Source organism: Cebidichthys violaceus, unplaced genomic scaffold (genome assembly GCF_023349555.1).
Source record: "Cebidichthys violaceus isolate CVI_PGR_0920_01 unplaced genomic scaffold, fCebVio1.0.p SCAF_2, whole genome shotgun sequence".
NCBI lineage: Eukaryota > Metazoa > Chordata > Actinopteri > Perciformes > Stichaeidae > Cebidichthys > Cebidichthys violaceus.
Genome location: NW_027176372.1, coordinates 23,021,511 through 23,048,999, shown reverse-complemented (window position 1 = coordinate 23,048,999; position 27,489 = coordinate 23,021,511). Strand labels below are relative to the sequence as shown.

Sequence of the window (27,489 nt, the reverse complement as noted above, 5' to 3'; positions counted from 1 at the left end):
TACAAATGCTCTTTTACAGATCTGTGCATTTTCTGATCGGTTCTGACGCAAATCGGCCCATCCTGTATTAACCTCTCGAGTACCATTTGTCAATAAATGAAGAATTCCAATACGAGATGCTGTATATACATTTTAGTTAAAGACATATTAAAGTAGAACCATTTGTTTAATACACAAATCACAACAGCCGTCTATTGTCATGTAAATATAAATGTGATAATACATCGTTTTCGTTTTATTTCCAGCGATTATCTTGTATGGTTTAGATTCATTTAAAATGTTATTTGCGCACTCAAGTGCATCCTGGGTATCACGTGTGGTTTTTTTTTTTTTTTTTTTGGAGTATCCCTGTTATCCGTTAGTCATGTAAACATCATATCATATTCTGCTTTCAGAAACCTGCTCACGCCGGCTGGAGCGTGAACCTCGGCCACATCCAAGCTTCTGAGTGTTGTTAGTTAGAACAGAACAAGAGAGGCTGAGATGGTGAGAATACCTGCAGGCAGAACGATCAGATACCTGGACTCTGTAACGATCGCCTGTGTGTGTGTGTGTGTGTGTGTGTGTGTGTGTGTGTGTGTGTGTGTGTGTGTATATATACGGGGAGAGGAATAGAAAGGGTTTTCCATGTTCTATGTAAACGCCATATCCCAAAATACCAAAAACAGGATACGGCTGAAAAACCAGGACGGTAGCATGTAAACGTATTCACTTTGGAATTTTTTCGAAGGTAGTCAGATCAACAAAGAACTCGTGGGAGTGACGTGTTTTTCTTTTTTTTGTTTTACGATACGAGACATTTTCCAAATAATCACAAGTATACGGACCAGTAAACCACATTGAAGAAGAGGAAGGAGAAAGGGAAGAGCGCTCGGGCGTACAGGTCCACTCTTTTGGCGGCGGAGGGGATGACCGGTTTCGGGGGAGGAGGTCTCTTGTGGTTCTTGGCCTGGGATTTGCCGTGAGCGCCGGCGTTGTCGATGGGTTTCCCGTAGCAGTCGAAGTTCGACAGCTCAAAGTCCCGCGGGAGCGAGCCCACGATGCTGAAGTCGTTGGTCCGCAGGTCCGATTTAGAGGTGCACACCTTCTTGCAGCGAGTCTCCGCCACCTATGAGAACGACGAAAGCAGAATCGATTATTACACTTTGAACCTTTTTCTTCTAACCGAGATAAGATTATATTAATAATCTGCCGCTGAGGCCGTTTAATCAGTCCGAAGAGCGACCGAGCGGCAGACTGGGACGACTGAGCAGAGAGCCGTGAACTCTGACCCTCAGTTCAAAGGTTATTCCATCCTGCAGAGTGAATACCCTATAAAATAGTGATTAAATACTGTGGTGCTTAAATTTATTGCAACTATTATCCAGTGCAACTCATCTCTACTGTAGTCTAGCAGCAAATCTCCTACAAATGAAGGTTCCCAAACAACTTCATTCTCAATTACGTTTCAAGGGAAACATATGTTCTCTCTCTATCTCTCACGTTCTTCACGTAACCTCTTCACGTAACCTCTTCACGTTCTTTTCATGATGTTAGTTAATGTGTTGTTTTTCTTTCTGTCGAGCAGGAATCATTTTCAGAGTTGGCTAAATGCGCCGCAAATATCCCCCGCTTGCAAACGATCCACATTGTTTCTCTTACAACAAAGACAAATTCAGACTCAAGCTGCAAGAACTATGTGTACTGTAGACGTCTACTGAATATGGTCCATCATGTCCTCTCTTTATAGATTCCTGGGTTGAGGATCAAACTGCATAAATCATCACGTAGAAACTGACTCTGCAACTTTAACGTCATGCGTTGGAAAAGGACAACTGAAAACAAGTGTTGTAATCACATTGTGATGTCTCTGAGAAGTCATTCCTCAGCAGGCGGCCTTCATCTAAGCTGTGGAGAACATTTAAATGAGGCTTGTTTTTTGGGCCGTTGGACCAGATTGAAAACAAACGATATCCTTTGAAAAGCCAATAAAAAGGAGCCGGTTTGATCCTGAAGCTTGGACGGAACTCGTGGTGCTAAATCAAAACTACTGTTATTTTAGGATGAAAAAGAAAAGAGTTTCGGAGCCAAGATTAGATTAGACCATGTGCTCTACGACGCTGCCTAATATGGTCGCCGTCTCATCCTGCAGCTCCCCTACACCCGCCGTCACAGCGGACAAACGGCACGAGAGCGATCAGCGAAAGGACTTCATTATGATGTCGTCCAAAAAAAAAAAATCCTTTCATCAACTCCCCTGAAGGCCTGCGGGGTGAACGGGATCTAATCAGACCACGGATGCTTACTCACTGAAGTCATTAAGCTCATTAGAGCTTCATTATTTTGATCTGGTTTTGACAAGAAACCCCATTAGACCTCGATGGAACGGTGTAATCCTCTCAAAACTAAAACGTGGTCCGGACAAACGTAGACTCGGAGGTAAATTCATTTCAATTAGGCGGACAATTGAGAGACCCATGCAACCCGTGCTGCATGCCGGGTGTGAGTACGAGTCCGTTAGAGATGATGCCAATTTTCCGTGATTGGATTTCCCTATGCTCCGATGTTACCGGCCTGCCAGAGGACCTTTGATGTGGAATATGCATTTTTTTTCATTGTGTCGTTGCTGGAGGTTATTTGGAATCATACACATAAACACAGCCGTAGTGTGCAAAAACACACACACACACACACACACACACACACACACACACACACACAGAGCAACTGAAAAGCTCCATCACTGATATTTAGGTTTAGGTTTATAGGTTTTGGTGATTAACTGCAGCTTTCTTTATACTTATGGATATGAATGCGATACACTCCATATTTAAATCCGGTACATATATATATATATATATATATATATATATATATATATATATATATATATATAGGACCAGGAAAGATGCAGTCAAAGTCAAGTCAGTAGGAATGATTGCATGATTTCACAGAAACAACTAGCCTCTGATCCCAAAGCCAATTGCTTGGTTTTAAGTTGATGCAATTTTAAACAGCTTGCTTGTTACTCGGGTTGCAAACGGGCGGAACATTTTCGGTAAATTTTGACCATTTGACAATGGTACTTGAGAGGTTAATACAGGAATGGACTGTTGTGAAGTCCACAAAAGACCGATTGCGTCAGAACCGATCAGAAAATGCACAGATCTGTAAAAGAGCATTTGTAAAAATAGCAAATTAATTTTTGCAAAACGGGAAATCTGCCCAACAGGGAACTTAAATGTAGTTGAGAACAAGACTAAAACAAAATGTTGTTTTGTCATGTTTTGTCATATATGACAAGGTAAATACAGTTAAATTACCCCCAAATTTCCAGTTTATTCCCGTTAATTCCCATGGAAAGTTTCCAACTTTGAATATTCCCGGAATTTTGCAACCCTACTTGTTACGTAAATGGTTTTCAACACAAAGTAAAAACCAATTACTACCGAATACAGCTTTATCATTGGAAAGAGTGTTTCAGCTGATTTCAGCAGTATAAGTTTAACACACAAACAAACACAATAAAGTTATCATGAGATCCACTGACTTGCAAGGTGCTGACATGAAGCGGCGTCCCCCCTGTCCCGTTGACCGTGTTGTTCTGGGCCGCGGGGCTCTTTCCCGCAGCCTTCTCCTTGGCGGCGATCTTGGCCTTCTCGGCCTCGATGCGCTTGGGGCTGTTGAGCATCACTTGGACCACGGCGTACTCCACCAGCGAGGCGAAGCCGAACAGCAGGCAAGCGATGAGCCAGATGTCGATGGCCTTGACGTAGGACACTTTGGGCAGCTCCGAAGCCAGCGAGGTGCACTCGGAGGACAGAGACAGCACCGAGAGGATGCCTGGACGGAGAGGAGGGGACGGTTAACCTCGGCGGTCAGCGAAGTGAGAAGAAAAATGGAATTTTAACACAGCTAATGTCAACTTCTGGTACAATATTTTTTTATATATTTCGGTTAATCTCCGGTTAATCACATGTTGAGAGTTTAACCATGTAATGAAACACCGGTCACATCAGACAGTCCTGCCTAAATGCTTGTTTCCACCGAGGAAAAGCATTTGATCAACCTACTGCTGAGAGAAACAAAACCCGATTCATTTGCTCTTCAAAGCACAAAATACTGAACAAATGAATCTCCCGATATGCTCATAAAAACCTCACATCCACACGGGGGTTTTCTTACAACATGACTGCTGTTATGAATTCATGACCGTTCCTTTACCTCTTTCATTAGGACGTCTCTTAGCGCCCAGACATCCTCTAATTGCAGTCATTTTAAATTGTTTTTACTCTCTGATAGCTACAGGTTAGAGATTCCCAGTGCACAGCAGAAATAATTACAACCAGTCTTTTAGGACGGTATTATAACCGCCTATGAATGGCTTCGCTCCCGATTTTCCCCTCCCTGCGATGATTCTTTAGAGAGGTAATAAATACGACGGGATGACCGGTGGATTCGGCCTCCGGGCCTCATTAGGGTCACACGTCGAGGGAGAGTTCGCGCAGGGTTCAGGATTTCTAATCAAACCGCTCCTTCGTCACCGCCAACGAGCTGCTAAACGGAGCATTCGTCATCGCGGAAGAAGCGACCGTTACCCACGAGGACAGAGAAACACGGAGGTGGAACAAGTGGAACAAGTGGTGGCCATTCGAAAATAGCTTTGTTCCCTTCGTTCCCCGACGGCTGCCGGCTCAGCTGACCAAAGTAGACCTGGACTCTGTATCAGACAAGACAATCTAAGAAAACATATTTCTGGTAAACCCGTTTAATTGTAACATAAACTCACACCCCCCCCATGGGAAAAAGACAACACACCGTGTCTCGATGAAAATACACAAAAAACGCTCGGTTAAATAAAACCCATAAACACAAAGACATGGACACACACTTAAAGGCTAACACACACACACACACACACACACACACACACACACACACACACACACACACACAGAGAGAAGAGCAATAAATGAGCGTAGTCCCACACCTAAATGTTGACTGACCTGGACTGATCCCATTTAGAGAGAAGTCAGAGGAGGCATCCAGGAGGAGTTGGAGTGATGATGGGATGAAAGTGGCGATAAACAACTGGAGGGAGGATGGAGGATGGAGGAAAAAGGAGGCAGAGTGGACGACCGGAGTGAGATAACCAAAATGATTATCTCGTCCGTGCAGCCCTGCGCACGCAGAGGTGCCCCCGCGATACTGTTTTGCGGGTGACACTGACATATCACCCGCGGGTTAAAGTATGGAGGGGGAAACAGAAAGAGGTGAGGAAGTGGAATGATGCACATTGTTTAGCAAACAGGAGCAATTCAGGCCGTTCTGTCGAATACCGACGTTCTGTCAAACCCTTCTACGTCACACCATCATCATCATTAAAGCGCGATGATGTAGATGTAACAGCCCGTTCCCACACAACACAACTGCATCGTGAAGTACGTTTCGAGGGAAACCTATCGATGTTTTTGTTCCTTTTTCAAGGTTTTTTTAGGTTTTTTTTATACATTTCGTCATGATTTTAAGTCGAACTAAAGTTGTTTTGTTTTTGTTTGAAATGGTTGAATCAGCGACAGTTTCGCCTGGAAGAAAACACGCTTCCAGAGCCTGCATGTATGGGAAGTACATTCATATGTAGCACAGACTAATATAGTAAAACATAATGTTAAAAAAATAACACAATACTTTGTTTGGTGACTCATTACAAATAAAAACATTCAGGGCTGCAGAGCCATGAAGATGCGATGAGAAGAGTAATAAGTAATAAAAGGTGAGGTCATCGCTTTCATTTGGACCAAACAGAGCAGTGCTCCTCGTGCTCCTCGTGCTCCTCAGCGCCGCCCTTCATTAGTTTTGGGTTAATAGAGATCAGGTGAACCTCGTTGGACGGCTGAGTGTCCCGGTTCTCTCTTGTCTCCTGAAAAACTCTTGTTGCCCACAATGATTAACGTAACCATTTTGAAAACACAAGAGCCTGTGAATGTTTCCTGCCATCAGCTAGACTTTGCACCTGCATACTTTAAACAGAATGTACTAAATGTACTAAATTGTGTGTGGCAAAAGGGATCATATCAGCAGGGAAATTAACTGGTGGGCTTATATTTGAGATTTTAGTCATTTGAGATGTTGGCAGATCAATGACAGGTGTGGAAATCAAGCCCATTAGCCTTCGGTTCTTTCCAATGACTGAAAACTAGAGACTTCTACAGCACAAAGTGCAGTGAGTGCACTTAAACAGGGGCTCAAATCCCCATTCATTGAGACGTAAACTCAATAAATGCTACTTAAAAAAGCACGAATGTACCTAAAGCGCCGCTGCGGTGGGTCCCTTCAGTCAGTCACAGCTATATTCAGTGATTTATCACATGTAGACCAGCGCTGGACGCGGCACCATGGCTGATAAATATAGTGCTTCGTGGCGTCAAAAGTGATCGATGTTGTCGTGATGGAGGTGAATGTCAGTGATCCCTAAAAATATATAAATCCAGAGAGAGTTTTATTTGATCAACTACAATATTTTCCCACCTAATTACCTCAATGACAACCGCACTCTCACCCCCCCCCCCCCCCCCCCCTCTTTCTGTTCTAACGTCCAACCACGCTCTCAACCCTGGTCGAGCGGCACAAGGAGTATTTACACACCGTGTGTGTGTGTGTGTGTGTGTGTGTGTGTGTGTGTGTGTGTGTGTGTGTGTATCGGTAAATGTCAGAGGAAGGTGGTGTGGAATTGATCAAATAATCCGTACCCAAAGGCACCCTGGCGGCACTGGCGTCGGGGTTGATCCAGAAGGAAAGCCAGGAGAGGACCACGATGAGCAGCGTGGGCGCGTACACGCCCATCATGTAGAAGCCGACCTGTCGCCTGAGGGTGAAGATGACCTCCACGCAAGTGTAGTACCCTGCAGGAGGAAGGAGATCACGGTCAAATGTGACTTAAATAACGTCAGTAAGGAACACAAGCTTGAAATTCAAATATGAGAAGCAGAGAGAGTCCATAGGTTACTGGCGTCAGTTCCAACTAGATACAAACAGCATATAGCTACTATAAAGTACGACATAATGCATTGGACTGTGTGGTTCTTTTCAGCAAGTTGAATGTGTTGCCACTGTTAGACATTCCAAATGTCTCTTTGGAATCACAAAGTGTCTGAGGTGAATATATTTTCCAAGTCGACGGCTCGTGACCACGGTTCGAACGATACTCCGTGAACGCAGCATCGGACCTTTTATTGAACGTCCTTCCTCTGAATGGAAACCGAGGAGGTGAGAGAAATGGCCTCATGCCGGACTTTGTTAAATCCCCATTAGGCATTTAGAGGAAAGATAGCGGCGCGGGGTTAAGTCTGCTTGATCCGGCTCCTTTAGCTCCAACACAAAGCAGAGCAAACGCAAGAGGAGGGAAATAAAACAAAAGGTCAACGGGCATAAGGAATTTAACATCATGTCATCTAACTTTGATAACGCTTGGACCCGTTTGAGCACTCGGGGCAGCGTTCCAAAAAGCACCGCTTCCAATTCATAACGCGCCTATTATGAAGAAGAACTAGATTCCCATTCTTAGTCCCTGTTTTCAGAAGGTTGTCGTTCTTGTGGTCTTCGTTATTGGGGCTTTCAGCGGTATGGAGTAAGCATCAACAGACCTCAGACCTCCTACAGCAGCGCTGCGTTGCTGCTCTCTCTTTGAGGCCGGTTAGCGGGTCCGGCGGGACGGCAGAGCGGACGGTGCCGGAGTAATATTTAACGAGCCCGGGGGATCTCCGGGTGAGCTTTATGCGGCGTAATAAGGGCCGCCTGTGTCGTACACAGAGGTGATCTTTGTGTCTGGACAGGTTGTCCTGGCAACCCGTTTAAAAAAAGAGGCTGACTCGCTGCCAAGCCCGTGAGCGAGAGCGGCCCGAGGTCGCACCGGCTTCCATTTCATTGGGAATTCCCACCGTGCACCCGGGCTAGTCCGAATACACGCACGGCACACTACGTCTGGGAATATCTACGTATGTGGACACACAACATGTGGTCGAATGGTCCAGCTTCATGAAAAGAGAAATGCTCTCATGTCTTTGTTGGAGTCTCTTGACTCTCTGAATGACTTCAGATTTCCATCACATTTGAAGCTTCTATTGAATACTTTTGCGTGAAGCTTTGAAGTCTCGTCGCCCTAAAAACCATTTAAAAGTCTTTGAACAAAATCCCTCAATTTTTAATAAAAGTGATTCATTGTAATTGAATGAGTTCATCTTTTTTAGAATAAATCAACTTTCTTCAGCGCACGCCTCCCCAAGTGACTGTAGTGAAAAAGGTGTATGCTAAACAGCTCCTAAGCAGAATATATTATCAGATCAAAACAGAGGATTTTTCAATAAATTTGGACTTTTTGGACTTTAAAATGCTTTTGAGTTATCAGAAGTGTTTGGAAGCTTTGGAATCCAATTCTACAAAATAGTCTAATACTAGTGTAGCCCAATCTTTACCTGCAACCGTGCAGAAATACTGCATTTAAACGATATAAATATACATGCGCAGCTTATATTGTTTGTCCAAACTTAACCCACAAGATTACACACATTCTACATGGATCTCGCTCCGGAGATTCCTCAAAGCAAACACTTGAACTGGTCACAGAGGGGTAAACCATTGACCTTATTAAATACTTCTTTCCATTCAGTTGAGCACCAGAGCCAGAGCCGTGCGCGCCGGCTCACTGACGCACCTGACTGCAATGGAGACGTAATCAATGATCAGTGACACCTGTGGAATTCCTGCTACGCCAAGTCAAAAGATGTCTGCCAAGACTATGAGTATGAGCTGTGCTTCTGTTCTGTAAGGGAGCAGAGAGCAACATCTACCGTGGAACATTTCTTTTACACTTTTATTTTGTATTTCTGGTCACTTAGTGTCTTTAACTCTGTGATGACATGAAGAAACGATAAAAAGGCTTATCTTAAAAATGTAGTTTTTTTTTTTATATAGGAGTTAAATTGAATTTTTAAACGGAAGCAGGATGACTTGAGGTAAAATAATCTTTTGGTCTTTACCAGAAAAAATAAAGAAGTCACATCCCTCTTAGTCAGATAAGAACATTCAATTGAAAGCTGGCTCGCTGCAGCTCAGGATCAGATTTCATCTTTCAATCAAACGGCAAGCAACTAATCTCACCTTAACAAAAGGACCCGTTACCTTCACTAGACGTCTCAGACTAGGAACCCAGAATAAGACAACTTAACTTCTGAGAGAAAAACCAATGAATGGATGAAAGGAACGGCACTCGAATCCATTTTTCTTACTAATAAGCATTTTTGTAACTTCCTGTTTTAAAAAAAAAATGTGAGAAAATCGGACAAGGACAATACCTGTTCCTGAATAGAATTTGGTGCAGTTGCCATAATCAATATCTTCCTGTCTGATGTCAAACTGTGGCAGAGCGATGGCGTCCATTTGCACCGGGTCTCCTGTCTGCCACATGAACTGCAGGTCGTCTGTGGTGTAGCCAACTGGATGAAAAACACACATGCATTAATGAAACCACGGTAGTGGTTACACACATTTCAATATCCAGTTTATATATATATATATATATATATATATATATATATATATATATATATATATATATATATATATATTGTTTATGCCCACAATATCTGCTCGCATGTTAAGCAAACCCAGAAACAAACAATATAACATAAAAGCACACAGACTGGCAGGAAGCTATACGTCTCAGCAGTCGGCTCAGCCATTAGAGGGTAATGGCTTGAAGTTGTTTCGCTAATTCAAGTCTATTCTGCTTTGTAAACAAGATGCAGTAACCACAGTCGAGCTCAATTAGCTGTGAGGCTTTCACAACAACCTTAAAATATGATGATTTATTCCTCTTCTGTAAGTGTTCGCCACTGAAATTGGCTTCTAAACACGAGCAAAGAGCCTCCGTTTACCCCCCAAAAACAACAAGTATATGCACACCTCGAAACATGCTGTGTCTCCCAAATACAAATTTACAAAAGCAATCGTGTGGTTTGTGACTGGTGGTCTATGGTGATGTGGCTTCAGGGGAACTCACAGCTTTCAAGTTGCATCTTACACCTCTGTGTGTCCATGGGGAACAGAGTGAGGTCCAGAGGACAGGAAAGGGTGACGGACAACCTGGAGGGAGAGGAAATCCAGTTCTTTTTGTTTTTGTCAATATGATGTGCTTTTGTATCCCTCTTTTATCCACCGCTCACAGAAAAGCCTCGTGTTTTAGACACTCGTATTACCAAGAGATTTCAAAAGGATTTCACCCTCATGGTGTTTTTGTACGGGACAAACAAAATGTGTTATACTCTCAAAATGACAGACATATTCACGAGGATTATATTGTCTCTGGAGACGACTGAAACCAAACACAGCGGAGTGTAGCTAGTTTACAGTGAGCCCCTTGGACGATAAAATGTTTGGTGTTTTTTTTTTTTTTTTACCTAATGCTTTGCATGTCAACAGTCTCATTATCTTTTCCAAAATGTTGCTCTCACAGCCTGCAGCCTCAGTGATTCTTGACACAGAAAGAAAAGTAAATGAAGAAACCTCAGGGAATCCCAGCAAATAAGGGAAACAAGTCTCCCGTAACTGACTGAGATATGCAGGAATAAAATCATCATTGCACATTTGCAGGGCATTAAGAACACAAATGACCAATTATTGTATAATCATATTAGGGTCTCCAGGTAATAGTCCAACTAGGCCTTACATCATATGATGTTTGTTTAGTCTTGTGTATTTAAAGCTACATTAGGCGAGCGTTGCACTGAGCCCTAGTGATGCCATTTTGTTACACTTCATTTGTCCCACCCGACACTGAGTTTGTGTGGCGTCCTATCCATTCCACGACTTATTCTTCAGTCGACATGTGGTCTACGGCAGCGGCTTTCAGGAGGAGTTAACGTAATTTAATGTTGATTCAAGCCTCGGTTACGCTCCCAAAACGGAAACGTACACGGACAGCCAAGGCTGCGTAGTGGTTCTGTTCATACCGTCCGCTCGGAGGAAGCATTCCGCACATGTGCAGTAGATCGCTACACTACCACTTGTAGCATAGCGGCTGCAGGGACAAGTCTGGACAAGTCTGGACAAGTCTTGTTACAGCAAATAGGTCGTATGCTTCTGATTAAGACAGTTCTCGTCTCGTGGACCCTCATGGATGCGGAAAGTATAATTTTGGCTTGAGGTGTTGTTTGTACGTAGACTTAAACCCACTTTTATGACTTTATTCATCATTTTCTGCCTGTGGTGACCTCCCTGCAACAAACATTAGGCTGGTATCATTTTAGTAAAGTCACTGAGAGATATGTGGTGAACGGCAGACTTTATTATACAAAGTTTCAAGAAGATCATAGCTAACGTTTCTTATTCCAAGGCCACATGAAGACGGGGGTTGGTTAACGCTGTTTTTTTTCTTTTTGGCCCAATTGTTCCCTAGTTTAAATATAAGATCAAAGACTCTTTCCTATGCACACAAAAGGCTAATTTCTCTAAAAGTTCTCGTCACAAATTTGTTAGTGAGCACATGTCCTTTTTCCAAGATAATCCATCAAACCTGACAGGTGTGGCGTATCAAGACACTGGTTGTGTGTCTGTTGTGTAGCGTCCTGCTTCACTAGAGGCAGATTCCCGTCGCTCGTTACGGTGGGCGGGGAAATGAAATCAATGAATCAATACGCCCTACTTTGATTTCTTCGTTCACGGAAGACTGTATTTTTACCGCTTCCAGTGGAGGATTCCCAGTAAGATCAGGTTTAGTGGTGCAGTGGGGAAAAATTAATGTGGCCAATCAGATTTATTTACTTATTAATTAATCAAAGGTGCCCACATTGCACTGTGTTTATGATTTTTAGCTATTAGACACTCCGCTAACACTCTAAAGGTGATGGGACATCCTCATGTAACAATTACAAAACGTTTTAAACAACAAATGAAAAATATTGAATCAGTTTTTTTAATTTAAACGTTCCAAACATTCTGTAAGAGCGGGAAAACATGACGACTGTCATCTTGAATGTATGGAAAAAATATCTAAGATCATTACCTCATGCTGATGAGGACGTCTCCGTTACGGAAAATGAAGAGGAGAATGTTCTCCTGGGTGACGTCGTGAAAATTGGCGCTCTTCTCGTTGGCGAAGAACAGGTCGGGTTTCCAGAGACACTTGAACATCTTTGGGTCGACGGTGAGAGAGTCGGACTTGAAGTCCTGCGGCAGCTTCAGCCTTGGGTCGTTCCATCGCTGCCGCAGGAAGATGTTGACTCTGTAATCCTGCACAAGCAGACAAAGCAGACACGGTTAATGTCGCTATCGCGTCAGTGCTAACGGGCAGAAGCATTTTAGATGCTGAACAGAAGTTCCAACTTATTGACAGGTTCCATTTTCTCACAGCAAACATCTCAACAATACCTTCAGCGGACCGCTCCAACGTGCCGAGTGACATTTCACAGCTGCAGCGAAAGCGTGCGGTGACGTCTACTTGTAACGCGGTAAACACAGAGAAAACACCACCCAAGGGGTCAAAGGGTTATCAATACAGCAACATGTGATACAGCAAATGCCTCATTAGAGCGCCTATTAGTGAAACGTCCCACATTCTTGTTGGTGGGAAAGCATCACTCAGCGAAGGCTTTTGGACTTTGTTTTTTTGTGCATGCTTTGATGGCGTGCCTCAAGCTGCTCTGGGACCAGGTGTTGGGAAGGACTATTAATGCTGAGTGTGAAGACGGATGACATGTCAAATAAAGCCGCCAAAATACCAGCTGTGTGTGTGTGTGTGTGTGTGTGTGTGTTCCTGCGTGAGAAGCTAGCTTCCACCTTCCATTGTTCCCAGATTTTATAATATTGGTTGCCTTTTTTTTTTTTTTTAATTTGTTTGATGCAGTAGCGTTATGCAGAGTCGGCTAAACGGCAACATTTATCATGGCTTTATGCTCGGCCTGCAGGTGTTTGAGTTTCAAACGGTGCGATTGTTCTCTCGGGAACACGGTGTGTAGTAGGTGTTCATAAAGCCAGCAGCAAGGACCCGAAACAGGCCGTGATAACATTTACAGGGGGATTTTTTTATACAATCCCAAATTTGTCCTCCTGGTTGAAATGATAAATGTGGACTCGTGTTAAACTTCTGCAGTAGACTATGTAGGTGTCGGTTTTCCCTTTTGGGCAAATCCTTGTAGAGTGAAATTTGAGTCGGTGTAAGGAAATGCATCCCTTTTGAATCACACGTGTACTAAAGATTGGACGAGTTGGTCTAACATGGTTGTGCGTTCATTGCAATGCAACCCTGTTTCATAAACGTGGTTTCATAAAAGTGAACAGCTTTTTTCAGTTATGTTTCGACAGAAACGTGTCTCCAACTGGATTACGGTCACTAGATTTTAACGTTGAAAGAAAAGGAAAAACGCAACAAAACCAGTTTGGTTTAAAATAAGTATGTTTGTTGTGTTTGACCCATACAACCCAACGTCCTCCCTTCATGGACTTCCGTGGACTTTGATAAGACTTGTGGACTTTGTCTGGAAACAAGGACCGGACTGTCCAATGACATCTGCTCACCCGGCTCCATTCCATCCCCATGTCACAAGCATGCTGTTGTCTTTGTCTGCTTCAGTCTGACCAACTTCTGATGGACGACGCAACAATAATATATAGATATAGCTGTTGGTGGTCCTTTTTAAAAAACGGTTCAAACCGTTAGTAGTTTGTCAGGAGTTTTAGAAAGTCTGGCGCTGGTGTTTCCTCTGTCGTGGACGTGTTTGGGTCACATGTTTGGCCACCATGACACGAGTCATCAAACCCCCTCTGGGCTCGCTTTTAAACTCAGTGATCCTCTTACTCACTCACTTCGTCTCTTCCAACCCTTGTGGGACACAAGACCGCCACGAACTCCATCCATTGGCTCTAGTCCCTGGCAACATGTCGAACCTCTCCCTGAGTTCACTTTATCTTGGCTTCACTTCTGCAAAACATCATTTTTTGGGGGGTTTTTTCAGGTGTTTTCTTTTGTTTCTCGTCAATCTCAATAAAGCCTCGGAGACGCCACCTGCCTCCGTTCACATGATTCTCCCTTTGCAATTGCACATTTCTGATGATAAATGTGCAATGCTGACAAATATGTAAATACAAAAATGTGTGTGTGTGTGTGTGTGTGTGTTGAACTACTTTAGTTGGAACCAGGTTTGACAGTGAGAGACAGCCAGCTGACATAAATGTGGTTTTATAGTGCATCTGTTCTTCATGAAAGCACTTTTTCTTTTTTCATATGAAAACTTTTAGTATCCTGCTGCACACTGAACTGAACTACTTGTGTATTTACCAACGCTCTCTCACAGGAAGGAGTATGAATAGCATGCCACTTTTATGGCCATTTCGCACTTCATGATACATTTCGAGCATTTCAAGCATCCCTACGTTGTTAACTTGAAACGGTAACGACCGCCAGTTCTACATGTAGGCAACAAAAACATCACAAATGGGCTTAAAGGAATGTAAACTGTCAATAAATACATATACAATAAATACGTATATCATTCTCATCTAGAACTAATGTCGTACTTTAAACATCCAGGTTGGTCTGGTGGAAACATTTCACAATGGAACTGCGTTGTCGCACACTTGAACGTCAGAAATACGTTTATTATAATTTATAATACGTTTATTAGTTAATTAACACACATTTAACATTTTAAGCCAAACCATGATCTTTTTCCTGGTTTTGTGACGTTTTTTTTTGTTTGAAAACGTTGCAGAAAAGATACGATGTTTGATTGAGTGTTACATGCTGATACACAAACGAAAGGTTTCATTCTTCTCTGTTGTATATGATTTAAAAATGTCAGCTAACACCAGTTTGTACACAGAGGTCTTAGGAGGGTTTATACATTCAGCCATAACCCAGAATGTGCTTTTCTTCTCTGCCAGTAAACATTTTTCGTGAGAAGGAGCAGTGGTCAACTTGTTGATATCTCATTTTGGAAAAGCCAGCCGTCGTTTCTACACAACCTCATTTTAGACTCCAACTCGTCCTCGAGCGACGGCTCAAAAAGCTTCTGCTGGCTCTTCTCCGTCTGACGGAGATGCCAATTCCAACACCTTCGCTTTCCTGAAAACCAGACGAGGAGATATATCTTCCCTCTGGCTCCGCTCGCAAGCTGCCTGTACCGCATTCGATCCCGGAGAGATTCAACACGGTGAGGAGAACTCAAGCTGTGAGGCAGCGCAACGTACACGCAACCACAATTCATTTCCCCTCGCAGCATCAAATTAGTCATTCTCTACTGGTGATTACAAGCTAGATATTTTTAACTGCAGTGGACACGAGGCGGCGTCTGTCCGAGGGGAGGTGTAAATGATGAGAGAGGGTTCCCTGAGATCAGACGCCCCACAGAGTGATGAATTAAGACCAGCTGTCCCTTCTCTCTCCTCCTGGATTCATTTTGAACCGTCCTCAATTTCATTTTCTCTCTGTCCTTCGTTGGGCGTCCGGGAGAAGAGGGAATACAGATTTACCATCTGTGAGTCCCTTGTCTTTCTCTCTCTGTCTCAGTCTTATGTCTTTTACTCGTTCCTTCTCGATCACATCTTTTTCCCTCGTCTGGCTTCTCTTTTGTTCAATTCTAATTTTCCTCTCCTCTGTTTTTCCCTTATGTTATCCTTTCCACTCTGTGTCATTTCTCTCAATCGTCCCCTGCTCAATGTCCTTCTTTTTCATCTTTGGTCTCTTATTGTCTGGTATTGTCTTCTTTCTCTGTCCCCCCCCCCCTTCCCTTTCCTTTCGTCTTCCTCTTGCCATTCGTTCACTTTCTGCTTACTGCCCCTTATTCTTTTTCTTCCTCTTAAAGCCTTCATGCTTCCTGATCTTTTGTTCTTCTTCTCCTTGATTTCCTATTTTCTTTACCCCCTTTTTTGTTTCCTCCTATTGTTTTTCACTCCGGTCCTTAATACTTTTGAGTTTTAAGGATTTCGAGTTTTCAGCACTGGTCTGTAATTGGTCCTGGTGTGAAACTCTCTCCGCTTGGAAGGCTTAACAAGCGGACACACTCTACTGATCTGCAGCCAGACGACATATCTCCAGAGAACATTTTCATGCAGCTCCGATTCCCGTATATAAGATCTGAGGCTTTGTTCAGAGTGTCATGAAATGAGGTAGGAAAACACTGATCACTGCTTTGGACTGAGACACTGTCCAGACCTGCAACAGGACTCTGGGAGCAAAAGGTCTAAAGTCTCAGCACTATATCTTTCCAGTGAAGACAGACTGGCCCGTATGTTCCAGAACGAAAATTGGACGGTTCGTACAAATCAATAGCAGGTTTCTGAGCAAAGAGGCCGAGGATTGTAACTGAGCTGCTGCACAATACGCCGGTCTGTGATGTTGCATGTCTTTCCAGTCTTTAAGACGTTTCTATGATTTCATCTTCAGCTCTTTTGTTTGAGCAGCATACATATTCATCACATATTGTAGTCATCTCCATCAAGCATGGATGTCATTGACCACACATTGCTGGTTTATTCTCAGCATTTGCAAACAATTCAAATGATGTTACAATTGAAGTTGTTGCTTCAGGTTTATTATTTGGTATGTCAAAGCTTACTATGAAGCTATTTCTTTGATCTTTTCTCTCCTAAACCGATGTCGTTCCGTTGCCTGAACCTAAACCTTGAATTGTTTCTGTGGCGGTGGCGCGTGATTTTTACACATTACATGCCACCGCCGCACGTTAAGAGGTCGTGGTGATTTAAGATTTTCCGATCATGGCTCGGCTGCCAAACAAAAGAACGGAGAAGCTCGGATTACAACACACAACAGAGGGGGTTTGTATTCACCATTACGCCACTGTGTCCTGACAGGGCAAATAGCTGTTGAGTTCTATATTGATGGTAAAAAAATCTCAGCCCAAGAAGTGCCGGCATGAGACAACATGTTAAAGGGGAGATTTTAGATTTTGCAATCAAGTATTCTGTGAAATGTGTTTCTTCCAATGGAATAAAACTCTTGTAAATCTGTGTCGCCTGTCAGGTGAGACGGGATCAAGCCGAATTGTGAATCCTATCACACTGCACTGCATTCATTTCAATTACCTTGTCACATTATTGAACATATTTACTGAGAAAGAAACACTTAATGTTGATTAGCTCCTCCCAGCAGCTTTAAATTAAACTACGCCGGGGCTCATTAGAAACCTACAATAACCTTCCCTTTTATTGTTTCCTAAGCGATCGAGAGTCGACCCCTGGCGCCGTCCTTGACGTTTTAATCTGTTCACTTCGATTCAAACTGCACTCCTTTATCAGCAATTAAGCCATCAGATAGATGGAAGCATGGAAACCCCAGGCCTTCATAATGATTTACCGCTGACTGGTCTGACATCGCCCAGCAGACACGTCTCACCCGTCCCTCTTAGAACTTGTAGGACGGAGCAGCAGTCGTCAGCTCTGACCCACTGCAGCTGATTGGCAGACGCATCGATTATCAATTCTGTCAGGCTGAAGTGGAATTGAAGTGGATTCTTACCATCGTCGTTTCTTGAATGGAGCCAAAACTGTTGATGAAGATGTTCACTCTGTCTTCCACGGGAATTCCTGGATTTTGAGAGAGAGGGAAGGAAGAGTTTGTCCTTGTGTTTCACAGCTGCTTTGCTCCTCTGTGGAGCTTTACAGTAAGCGTCGGTGTGCTCTGAAACCCCGTAAATCTACATTTCTACATATTGTACCTGGCAATTCAATTGATTGTGTTACTGATCAGGCATTATGAAAGACTGTCAACATTGCAAAGCGATGTAAAATCCCCTCTCATCCCCTCTGCTGAGTTAATTCTGTAAACACACACATATATATATATATATATATATATATATATATATATATATATATATATATATATATATATATATATATATATATATATATATATATATATATATATATACTGGCATCTCTCTCCACTCAGTCTTTAGCATAAACTAATAAAATCCTTGATGAATGCCGACTGCTCACACTCCTTTTGAATAAATGATGTCCTTTTGTGTTGTTTACTGGAAGCCTCAGGAGTTCCACAGCCTAAATTTGATCATGCAATTCACAAAATGAATGTGCATAATATGAAGGTGGCTCATAGCTCACAACTTCCATGCATTAATGCAACCAAGCGAACTAATAGAATATTCCACAAAACACTTCTGCTGTGAGCTTAAAATTCTCCATAGGGCCTATAAAAGCAGCTCTCCATTTTTATAGGCCTGGGCAAAGCAATGCACAAGGCACGGTTTAGGATGTAGTTTGGAAGATTATGACATGGATGTTAATGGACGGAGGAGGGGGGGGGAGCTTTCAGCCCAACCTGAAATCAAGAGCAGATGTTTGGCTGCTGGAGCGGTCGCAGGCAGTCCGAAAAGGGAGCTGATTCTGCTCACAAATACATCAAACAGTGAGTCCCAGATGCAGCTTCTGCTGCCAAAGTGCCAGAGGATGGAAACTACCTGAAGACTGGTGAAAGACCATCAGTCAGACGCCGCAGAGGTCGTCGATCACGTTATTTTTTTTTTTTATGGCTGTCTCTGTGACACTGACGGCCGCTAAAGTGTGACATCTACACTGTAAACACTGTACAGATGGATGCTTGTGAAGAATAGAGTAAATAATGGAAAGAAGAGCGGCGGATTCTAGAGGCTTGATATTTGAGATAACAGTAGTAAAATATACGATACAAAATGCACACTATGTTATTTTTTTAAGATTTGACTGTCTTAAGTCACAGATTTCCTTCCCATAACAGCTTGTGTGTGTCAATCACCGAACCCGAGAACACCGGCTTATAGCTACACTGTCGAAGTACATGTTAAATATGCAAGTATGTATGAAAGGAAAAACATTTTCATGAATGCAGAGAGCTCTCCCTGCACCAGGTTTATGGAGGTACATATTTACAGAATACTTGTATCTTCAATTAGCATGACAGCGCTGCAGCAAAAAAAAAATGTAAATTCAGAATAGACGGAGACAGATGAAGAGGAAATGAGACTTGCCTTTGAAGTTGGGCCTTATTCTGGGATCGTAGGTGATCAGTAACTTGTTCAAGATGGTGCTGGTTGTATTGTCAGGGACTCGGGCCAGATCCTCAGCTGACAGCTGTCTGCAAACAAATAAGACAGAGAGGGAACTGCAGGCACGATTGCATTAGCAGGTCAAATTCCTGGCAGATGCACCCACTTCTGCTCTGCACACTCTTTGATTAAACTATCACCTTAGAGAGCTACCAGGTAATGGGATTAATTTAGCTTTTCATATTTGGTCCACGCAGGCAACGTTGACTGAAGAAGTCTGCATGATCCTTAAGGCAGCTAGGGGACATTTTTTTCAGCCTTCTAGGACAATTATGTAACACCTTTTGATAAAACTGTGTGCACATGTATGAAGTCATTTAGCATTATATTTATAGCAAAGCTATGCGTGAACGTCAGCCCTGTGAAGGCTGTACTTAGGTTGAGCCTGTGCTTTTTGAGCTAAATGCTAACGTCAGCATGCTAACATGCTAACGTTTACAGTGCTTACACATGCTTGTATTTAGTAGGTATGTTTACCATGCTAACATTTGCTAATTAGCATCAAACACAGTACAGTTGGGGTTCGGTTTGTGTAATTTGAAGATGCAGTACGAGGGTCAAATGCTTATTATGTTACAACAACATTATGGAGGAATGACAGAGCGGTAGCCGAATGGTCACGGTGCATGCCATAAAGTTCAGTTCCGATCTTGATGCACGTTATACCTTTTATCTCTGTGTCCTCATTTCACTGTCATCTATTTAATAAAGGTGAAAAATGCCAAAGAAAATAAAAAAACGGCAGTTTTCTTGGAACAACTCCATTTGCAAAGTAAACGAGTGAAGAAACATTTTACTCCATTTTGCCCAACTTAACTTTAGTTGCCTTGTAAAAATCCTTTAAATAATTGAGTCAATGACTCAGCAATGTGGGAGGCAAAGAGTACACATGACTTTTTCTTTTTCTGTATATTTCCACTTTTCATTGAAACCAAAGTGAAAGTTTCCCGTCGAACCATCCTGCAAATTAGCAACTGCAAAAAAAAAAGAAGCCGTAAATTACTGCCATAACATAACGTGGTGACTTTCAGAGACGTTCAACCAAACACAACGTGTTGTCTGAGGTTGACTGATGGGAAAACAATGGGACGGAGTGAAAGGAAAGGGGAGAACGGGATCTGGCAGGAGAGAAAGGAGGGAAAAAAAAGAAAGCCTCCTTGTGGGTGGCAATGATTCTCCTGCCAAAGAATTCCCCCTTTTCAAAGCACTTTACATATCATTATGTAAACCTTATCATGCACTGAGGATGAGTTAAAGTGCTCCACAGGAATGCTGCGCAGCGTGTGTATGTTCTGCGGTTCCTCTGATCAAAGTGGAACACATAATTCCCATCCACTAAACCTCTTTTTTTTTTTTTTCCCCCCTCTCTCTTTTAACGGACCTCTCTGACAACCTCAAGCACAACAAGCTAAACTGGAACCAAGTGGTTCCCTTGATCCACAAAGGCATGCGCACCACTAAACTCGAAATATGTCATAGAGCTTACACTTGCCAATACTGGGACTACATCAAACGCTTTCTCCCTCATTTCAAGAACTTTTCATTGTTGAGCCATTTGTTACCATTTAAGGAAGGAGCGGGTGCTGCTCACCACAGTCAGAAGGCATGTTAGGACATATTGAGAACGTATCTGACAACTTCCCCATTTATTTGATACCGTCTTAAACAGTGGCTTAATACCAGACAGTACCAGACAAGTTCTGAATAAGGAAATGCTCAAGCAGTAGCTGAATCAGTGTTGTACAAAAAGCTGTGACCTTTGCTTCGCAAGTATTCAGTATTTTTTAACACCAGATGCTTCTGTCGGATTTGGTGCTGATTTTTGGGACTCTCATTGTTCCTTGTTGACTGGGTTACAGGTTCATATCATGCTTGAATAGCTCTGCAGTGAAGCAGCTGATGAGATCTGGTCCAAAATGGACTGCAAAGTATATGATACTTCAGGTGTAAAATACACAAAGTTAACCCTTCGAGACCCTCATACAGCCCTTTTTTGTAATCATGTTTGACTATACTCAAAAAGTGATTTGAAAGAGTGAAAATGCCTCCAAAATCCCACATTAAGACACCAACACCTTAGAGAACACCATTCAAAAATCCATGAGGTGACTTTTGACATTTGGAGATTGTTAATATATACATAAAGCCACGTTTGGGATTGAAAAGATCCATGAGGCTGTGATCATCCTAGAGTCACATATCAAGAAATGGTCTCACTTTGTGAAGTGGCTGCTATGGGGACTAACATGAATACAATTGGGGTAAATTGGATCCACAAGAGTCTCAGCTTTCCAGTCAAACCCAACTCATGCAATTCCAAGTCTGTTTAGGGACTCCGGTATACATTCATTTGTACTGCGTGCCAAAGGAACTGCTTTGGTTTTTCCCCAAACTACATGTGATTATTATAAAGAGGCATATCTGTAAAGGGGAGCCTTGTACCCATAGAACCTTTGTTAACGTTAACGTATCTTGAGGTGAGCAGTCAGGGGACCCCTTTGAAAAAACGGCCTCGCCGTATTTTCCCTCCCCAACATCCAGCTAATTAGCTTCATTCTCGTCAAGCTTGTGTGCCATGGGTTGGTACCAACGGACGCCTAAGGTTGCCTGGTTTCATATATCATATACTAAAAGCAGTTATGTCGGCCAGGATCGCAGACGATCCACCGGGTCTCGGTGTAGCTTAACAGCCGCTATGGGCGCCTCACATGGTCACATATAAAGGTCAGGTGATTAGTCGCTGGGGTACTACCAAGCCAATGACGATAGCTGTGCGTCTATTATGGCAACCTGAAGCGTATCGTGTTGTCGATTCCCACTGCACAGTGTGACAAGCCCACCGTGTTGTTTATCCCGTACTTACGACGGACAGTAAACCTGATTCTCTTTTTTCTTTCCCTTCTTTGTCCCTTTCTCTTTGGCCGACCCTCCCTCCAGACAAAGACAAAGGACCAGGAGAAAGATGGCGAGCTTCTGGACGCCCATTCTGGTGTGAGACGAGCCTGTGGAGGACAAAAAAAAAAAAAACAGAACAAAACAGCGTTTAAATGACTCAGAAAACAATGGTGTGCAATTTTTAGTAAGCCCACACTCATCAAATCTCAGCATTCATTTGAACACGTGACAGAAGACGGTGGCTGGTGAAGCTTTTGCCCTCAGTGGGAGCACAAAGGCTTCGGAGTGATTTATCTATTTTCTGAACACCGTGACTTTCACTTCTGCTCTCCTGACATGATGCATTCCCATTTACCCAGGATGCATGTCACATTACAGTAAATGCCTGAGATGTAAATGAATCAATCGGACATGGTTCAATCCAAGTATTGCAAGTTCGAGCATAAATCCAATCAGCGGGAGTAATGCACCCGAATAACAACGGCCATTCGGGACTCATCAGGCGAACGTGACCCTGAAATATCAGTTTACAACCTGCAGGAAAATGAAACCTTAATAATGCTGTTTCTTCATGCAGCGGTATTCTCCTCTCTGTCGCCGCAGTTGTTTATCACGATATTTATGAACTATATAATTTGGTTTGATCTACGATAGCTGCGGTGTTACAGTTCAATCCATTCTCACACAACAAATAGTAAAATGTAGGAGATAATGCGGCGCCGTGTTTGCCATAAATCTCTGTGTTAGAAAAAGACGATGTATGGACACTTCTATGCACAGGCAGTGCGCTTTTACGTCTCTTGATAAGAGGTCATTAATCAGCCAGCAGCCGTGGTACCGGCGTGATTCATTCCCCCGTCTAGGAAACCGTAGCGCTTTCATTGCATAGGGACGCTGAGACCTCGAGCTAAGCCAACAGTCTCATCCCCCATCCTGCCAGCAAGACTGTGTATTAACCGAAGCAGTTTATTGTCTAGACAGAGACACGCTCTCCCCTTCACTTCCCCACCGCCTTGACCCAGTAACTCCCCGACTGCTCCTCGTCTGCACATTGATCATCTTCTCCGGGCGGAAATCGTTTTTTTTCCCCCGCCGCTCAGTTCGCCGCCTTTTTGTGCATCCGTGCAAACGCCTAACTTTAACTCTGCGTAGTTGTGTCCATTTGGAAGAGTTCTGCAGAGCGTGGGGTCGTCCCACTGCGGGAGGAGAAAGTGGAAAACCCCACACATATCGGATGGCAGCAGCTGGAGTGACGGGGGGAATGTTTAACTTGGCAACCAAGCGCATTTCTTAGAAACCACTTCGTATGTGACCCACGATGTCCGTGCCCCACATATTTCTTACAGCAATTCTTCTCATGATAACTCCCATTCCACATGTGACCACTGGCATGAACAAACCTCAGGTAACGTGTCTTTAATATGTGAGCAGATTACCAAAGACTGTAGCGTTCCTTTCTTCATTTTTATTATTTTGTATTTTCTCATCTTCATCCTTTCTAGTCCTCACCAGGCGAGACTCTTCTGTAATTCCTGAGAAGAAATATTTTAAAAGAATGTCTCAATGAACTATCTCACTACCACACTTTAGAGTTCTGTTACAGAACATTGATTCATATTTGATCAGCACTACATCGTTTGACAGTTTGCTCCGGCTGATAAGGGGTTTTTGGTTTGACAGTTTTAAACATGACGGCCTGGTCACACCTTCTCGTCAGTGAGCAGTTTACCGGCTGTGGTCACCGGTGAAAAGACGGTCAAAGTTTCTTTCACGGACTATTTGAAGATGTTGATTGATAATTCACATTTTGCCCATTTCACTGATGCTATAGTAAAATGTGTCATCCTCTACATTGTGCAAATATTAACATATCGTCATTTTGGGGCCTAACTAAGAAACAATCCAGATTTCTCAAATGAAGTTGCAATTCTGAGGTTCTTTTCACCATAACTGTTTGTTTAACACCTTTTAAACTTAAACATGCTCACTGCTAAAGTACTAGTAATATCATATACAGTACATAGTCTCACTACAGTCAACAGTTTCCACTTAAAGGACAAAGAAAACCATACGTAACACAGGCTAAACAATTGTGTTTATTAAGCAACCATTTGAATATCACAGGAACAATGTTCTTTAAATACAATTACATAAAATAAAAACATGTGTTTTTGTCAAAGCCACCCATCAGCCTTCTTCACACGGTCTGCCATAGAGTGGACACCTGTGGACAGAACAAGTATTCAGCATAACTGGAGCTTCTGTGTTTGCAGTTTGACATGAAGACACACATAGAGTAGCCTCTCCATTCACAGAATATCACACTCAAACAATGTTCTGACCCTCTGCTTGTTTGTGCACCATAGTGTTGTATTCAGTCCCAACTACATATAGCTCCGCTCGCTCTGGGCGAGTGAAAAAAATTCAATTTTATAGCCTACAAGACAGCCCATAAAGCATTAGCGGGCCAACATCACACACACACACACACACACACACAGTAAACAGTCTGGCAGCATGTTTATGTTTACGGTTGGTCCATGATGCATTGAGAGCAGCATGAATTTAAACTCATTTCAGTTCGCGTTATTGAAAGAGTCCTCGTACTTACGACGTATGTAGGTCGCGTGAAGCCTCGCGTTCGCGTCGTCAGCTCGTTCACCCGGAAACGGTCTCTCGCCCGGCGCTGCCTTCCAAAGCAGCCAAAGCGGCCTGAAGCCAAAGCAACTTGCGCATGCGCGTAAACAGCAGCAATCACACGTTCTCTTTTTTGACACAAATACCACGGTATATTGGAGCAGATGTATGAGTGACTTGTTTTTATGTCTTTTTTCCATTTGCACAGTTTGAATGCGTGTCGAGAGGGTAGCCAGGCCATCGTGCACGCTGCATGCAAAACGGAGATCTGCGCAGAGAAATGTGGGTTCACCCGACACCGGGTCAATGACTTGACCTTGGCACTGCCTGAGTCACCTGTGCCACCAGTGAAGCACACGACCCCTGGCTGTGTCTTACTACTGGTAACACTGCCGAGGCTTTGTCATGATGTGGCTGACAGGGACTCAGGCTTAGTGCTCTGGCCCATGGGTCCAAGGTCAACAAGCAATTCCACTGTACCCACATTTTACACACAGGCTGTGCATTTCTTTAGAATACCATAATTATGTCATTCTATAGGAAATAATGTCAGAAGATGATGATACAGGCAAAGGAGAATGAATTATTTATGATATGCTATTAATATCAATAATAATACAACAAAAAGCTACGTGATTTTGGTGTAAATCATATTTATGATTTACCATTTCTTTGGAGAATATGATTCAATAAGGCTACCTGGTGTTCTTTATATCTTTCACCCGCGAGGAGTAGGCCTGTGCTATATGCTTTATCCAAACGCATTATACGCACAACAATGCAGAGCCCCCAGTATTACGCGCGGACTACCGGGGCGCTCACAACCTGTGGCATGCCCGTCGCATTGGGTCTCTTCTCAAACAGGAGAGAAGTAGGTGACAAGAGGCTCACACTCGATCACAGCCTGAGCAGAGGGACACAGCGACCACCATGATGGGGGGGGGGGAGGAGGGAGGGGAAGAAGATGCCAATAAATATGAACGCGAGCATGCAATTACGCATCCCATGAGCGCACGCTGCGACCATAAATCACAACGAAAGTCGGTTCATCGCAAATCATGCCGCCACTTACCGTTTGGACGCGTCACCCTGTCAATTCGTGGGGAACCTACACCCAGTGTAGAGCTGACGGTGCAGACAGCCGCTACCAGAGCTTTGCAGACCAGACGTTGTCTTTCCCACCCATTTTGTTCTCCCGCTCTCTCCGCTGAAGCAATTTGTGGAATTAATTTGTGGGTAAAAAAAAAAAAAAAAAAAAAAAGTTACATCTCGGCAGATTGCCAATTTTGTTCCTTTTATTTATCACCGTGCCCGGTTTGTTGTTGTTTTGGAATCTGTGTGTGTACGGCTGCTGCCCTTTCGCCTCAACTCGGGATGCCCAAGATGGAGGCTTTTGCGTGGTACCTGTCATGCAACATGCGCAGTAGCGGCTGCACGGAGCACGAAAGCATCAGTTCCCCCCCCCCACACCATCAGCACCATCAGCACCACGGACAGCAGCTCTCCTCCTCCTCCTCCTCACCATCATCATCATCCACTGCCGCTGCTAAACGCTGAAACGTGACGGGTGCAAACGCCTCACTATTTATGGCGGTGTGGTATTTAGCGGCAGATGTGAACAAAGGGGCATCAAGCAGAAACTGACGACAAATTAAGGACGCAATAAAGCGCATGCCCAGTACCGTCATTAATTATTATGTGGTTATTCTAAGGAAGCCATAAACAGACGTGACGCACACATTTTCTTTAAGTCGTTATCTCGAGATTCCGACTTAATTGTGTCGTTATCTCGAGGAAACGACATAATTGGTTGTCACGAGACCACAACAGGTCGTTTGATATTATGTATTATTAAAATGTTCGGGTCGCTTCACCCCACGATGCATGTTTTCAACCCGTGAACCTGTATATATCAGAAGATTTACTGGTCGAGATGACAGTGATTGAGTTGGTGAAGTTAGCGGAGGGATACGAGTGTGATTACATCCGGTTTTCAAAATAAGATGTTAACAATGTCAACACGTTTACCGTCTGCTGATTTTTTTTAAAGCAACTTTTTGTTTTCTTGTGATAACAAATCAATAATCTGCATAATTAACTTGTGATCTGAGGATAAATGAATTTAAAAACAAGTTTGAATCATTTACCTTCCGTTGTATTCAAAGAGCAGACTTATGACTCATTTACATTTTTAAATCTGATAAAGTGTTACCTATAACCCGGAAGTTAGTTGACATTTTTGCACTTCCGGTTTTGAATGTTTTTTGTGAGATGTCTGAAATACACTCTGTGGTTAATACAAACTTAATATATTATAAGGTTTTTGTTGTACAATATAAAATGTCAGTAAAGCCTAACAAATGTTCTTCTGCCGATTTGTATTCATGCTTCAAAGATCAAAAAAGTGGTTTTCATTCATGGAGTTTATCTTGCTGAACAAATCAAGTATTTGCCACATTTTCTGCAGGATTCCAAGGTCCAATGGAAAAATACCATCGACGTTTAAAAAAATGCTAATTTGCAGATCTGGTCAAATTTTGCTGAACCACGAGGTCCCATCGCTGGTCCAAAAGATTCCGATCACATCACATGATCTTCATGAGCAGAGGGAGAACAAACTACATCTGCTGATGAAGACCATGTGACATGATGAAGATCCTGTGATGTGATGAAGACCCTGTGATGTGATGAAGATCCTGTGATGTGATGAAGACCCTGTGACGTGATGAAGACCCTGTGATGTGATTGAACCCCAGTACAGCGACTAAACGGAGCTCGTCAGCGGTGCAGAGACTGAACTGCTGTTGCCCAGGACGATTAGTCAATGTTAGCCGTCAGCTCTGTTCCTCTGGAGTTCCTAACA

The 27,489-nt window shown here is 43.1% G+C and overlaps 1 protein-coding gene across 2 annotated transcripts; it reads right to left on the bottom strand.

Annotated features, from left to right (window-relative positions):
* Nucleotides 1–267: 267 nt before the first annotated feature.
* Nucleotides 268–26,066, bottom strand: glrbb (glycine receptor, beta b). 2 transcript variants are annotated; one of them, XM_068715206.1, is made up of 10 exons: nt 25,699–26,066; nt 21,958–22,096; nt 19,017–19,123; nt 17,507–17,574; nt 12,038–12,264; nt 10,037–10,119; nt 9,330–9,470; nt 6,729–6,881; nt 3,530–3,822; nt 268–1,108 (listed from the first exon to the last, which is right to left on the bottom strand). In XM_068715206.1, exons 2-10 carry the CDS (start codon nt 22,077–22,079, stop codon nt 812–814), a joined length of 1,491 nt encoding a protein of 496 aa, XP_068571307.1. In that variant the 5' UTR covers nt 22,080–22,096; nt 25,699–26,066; the 3' UTR covers nt 268–811. The 2 variants fall into 2 exon arrangements, with proteins under 2 accessions (XP_068571307.1, XP_068571308.1); XM_068715207.1 differs by lacking the exon at nt 268–1,108 and adding an exon at nt 4,986–5,070 and having other exon boundaries at nt 3,737–3,822.
* Between the last annotated feature and the right edge of the window lie 1,423 nt (nt 26,067–27,489).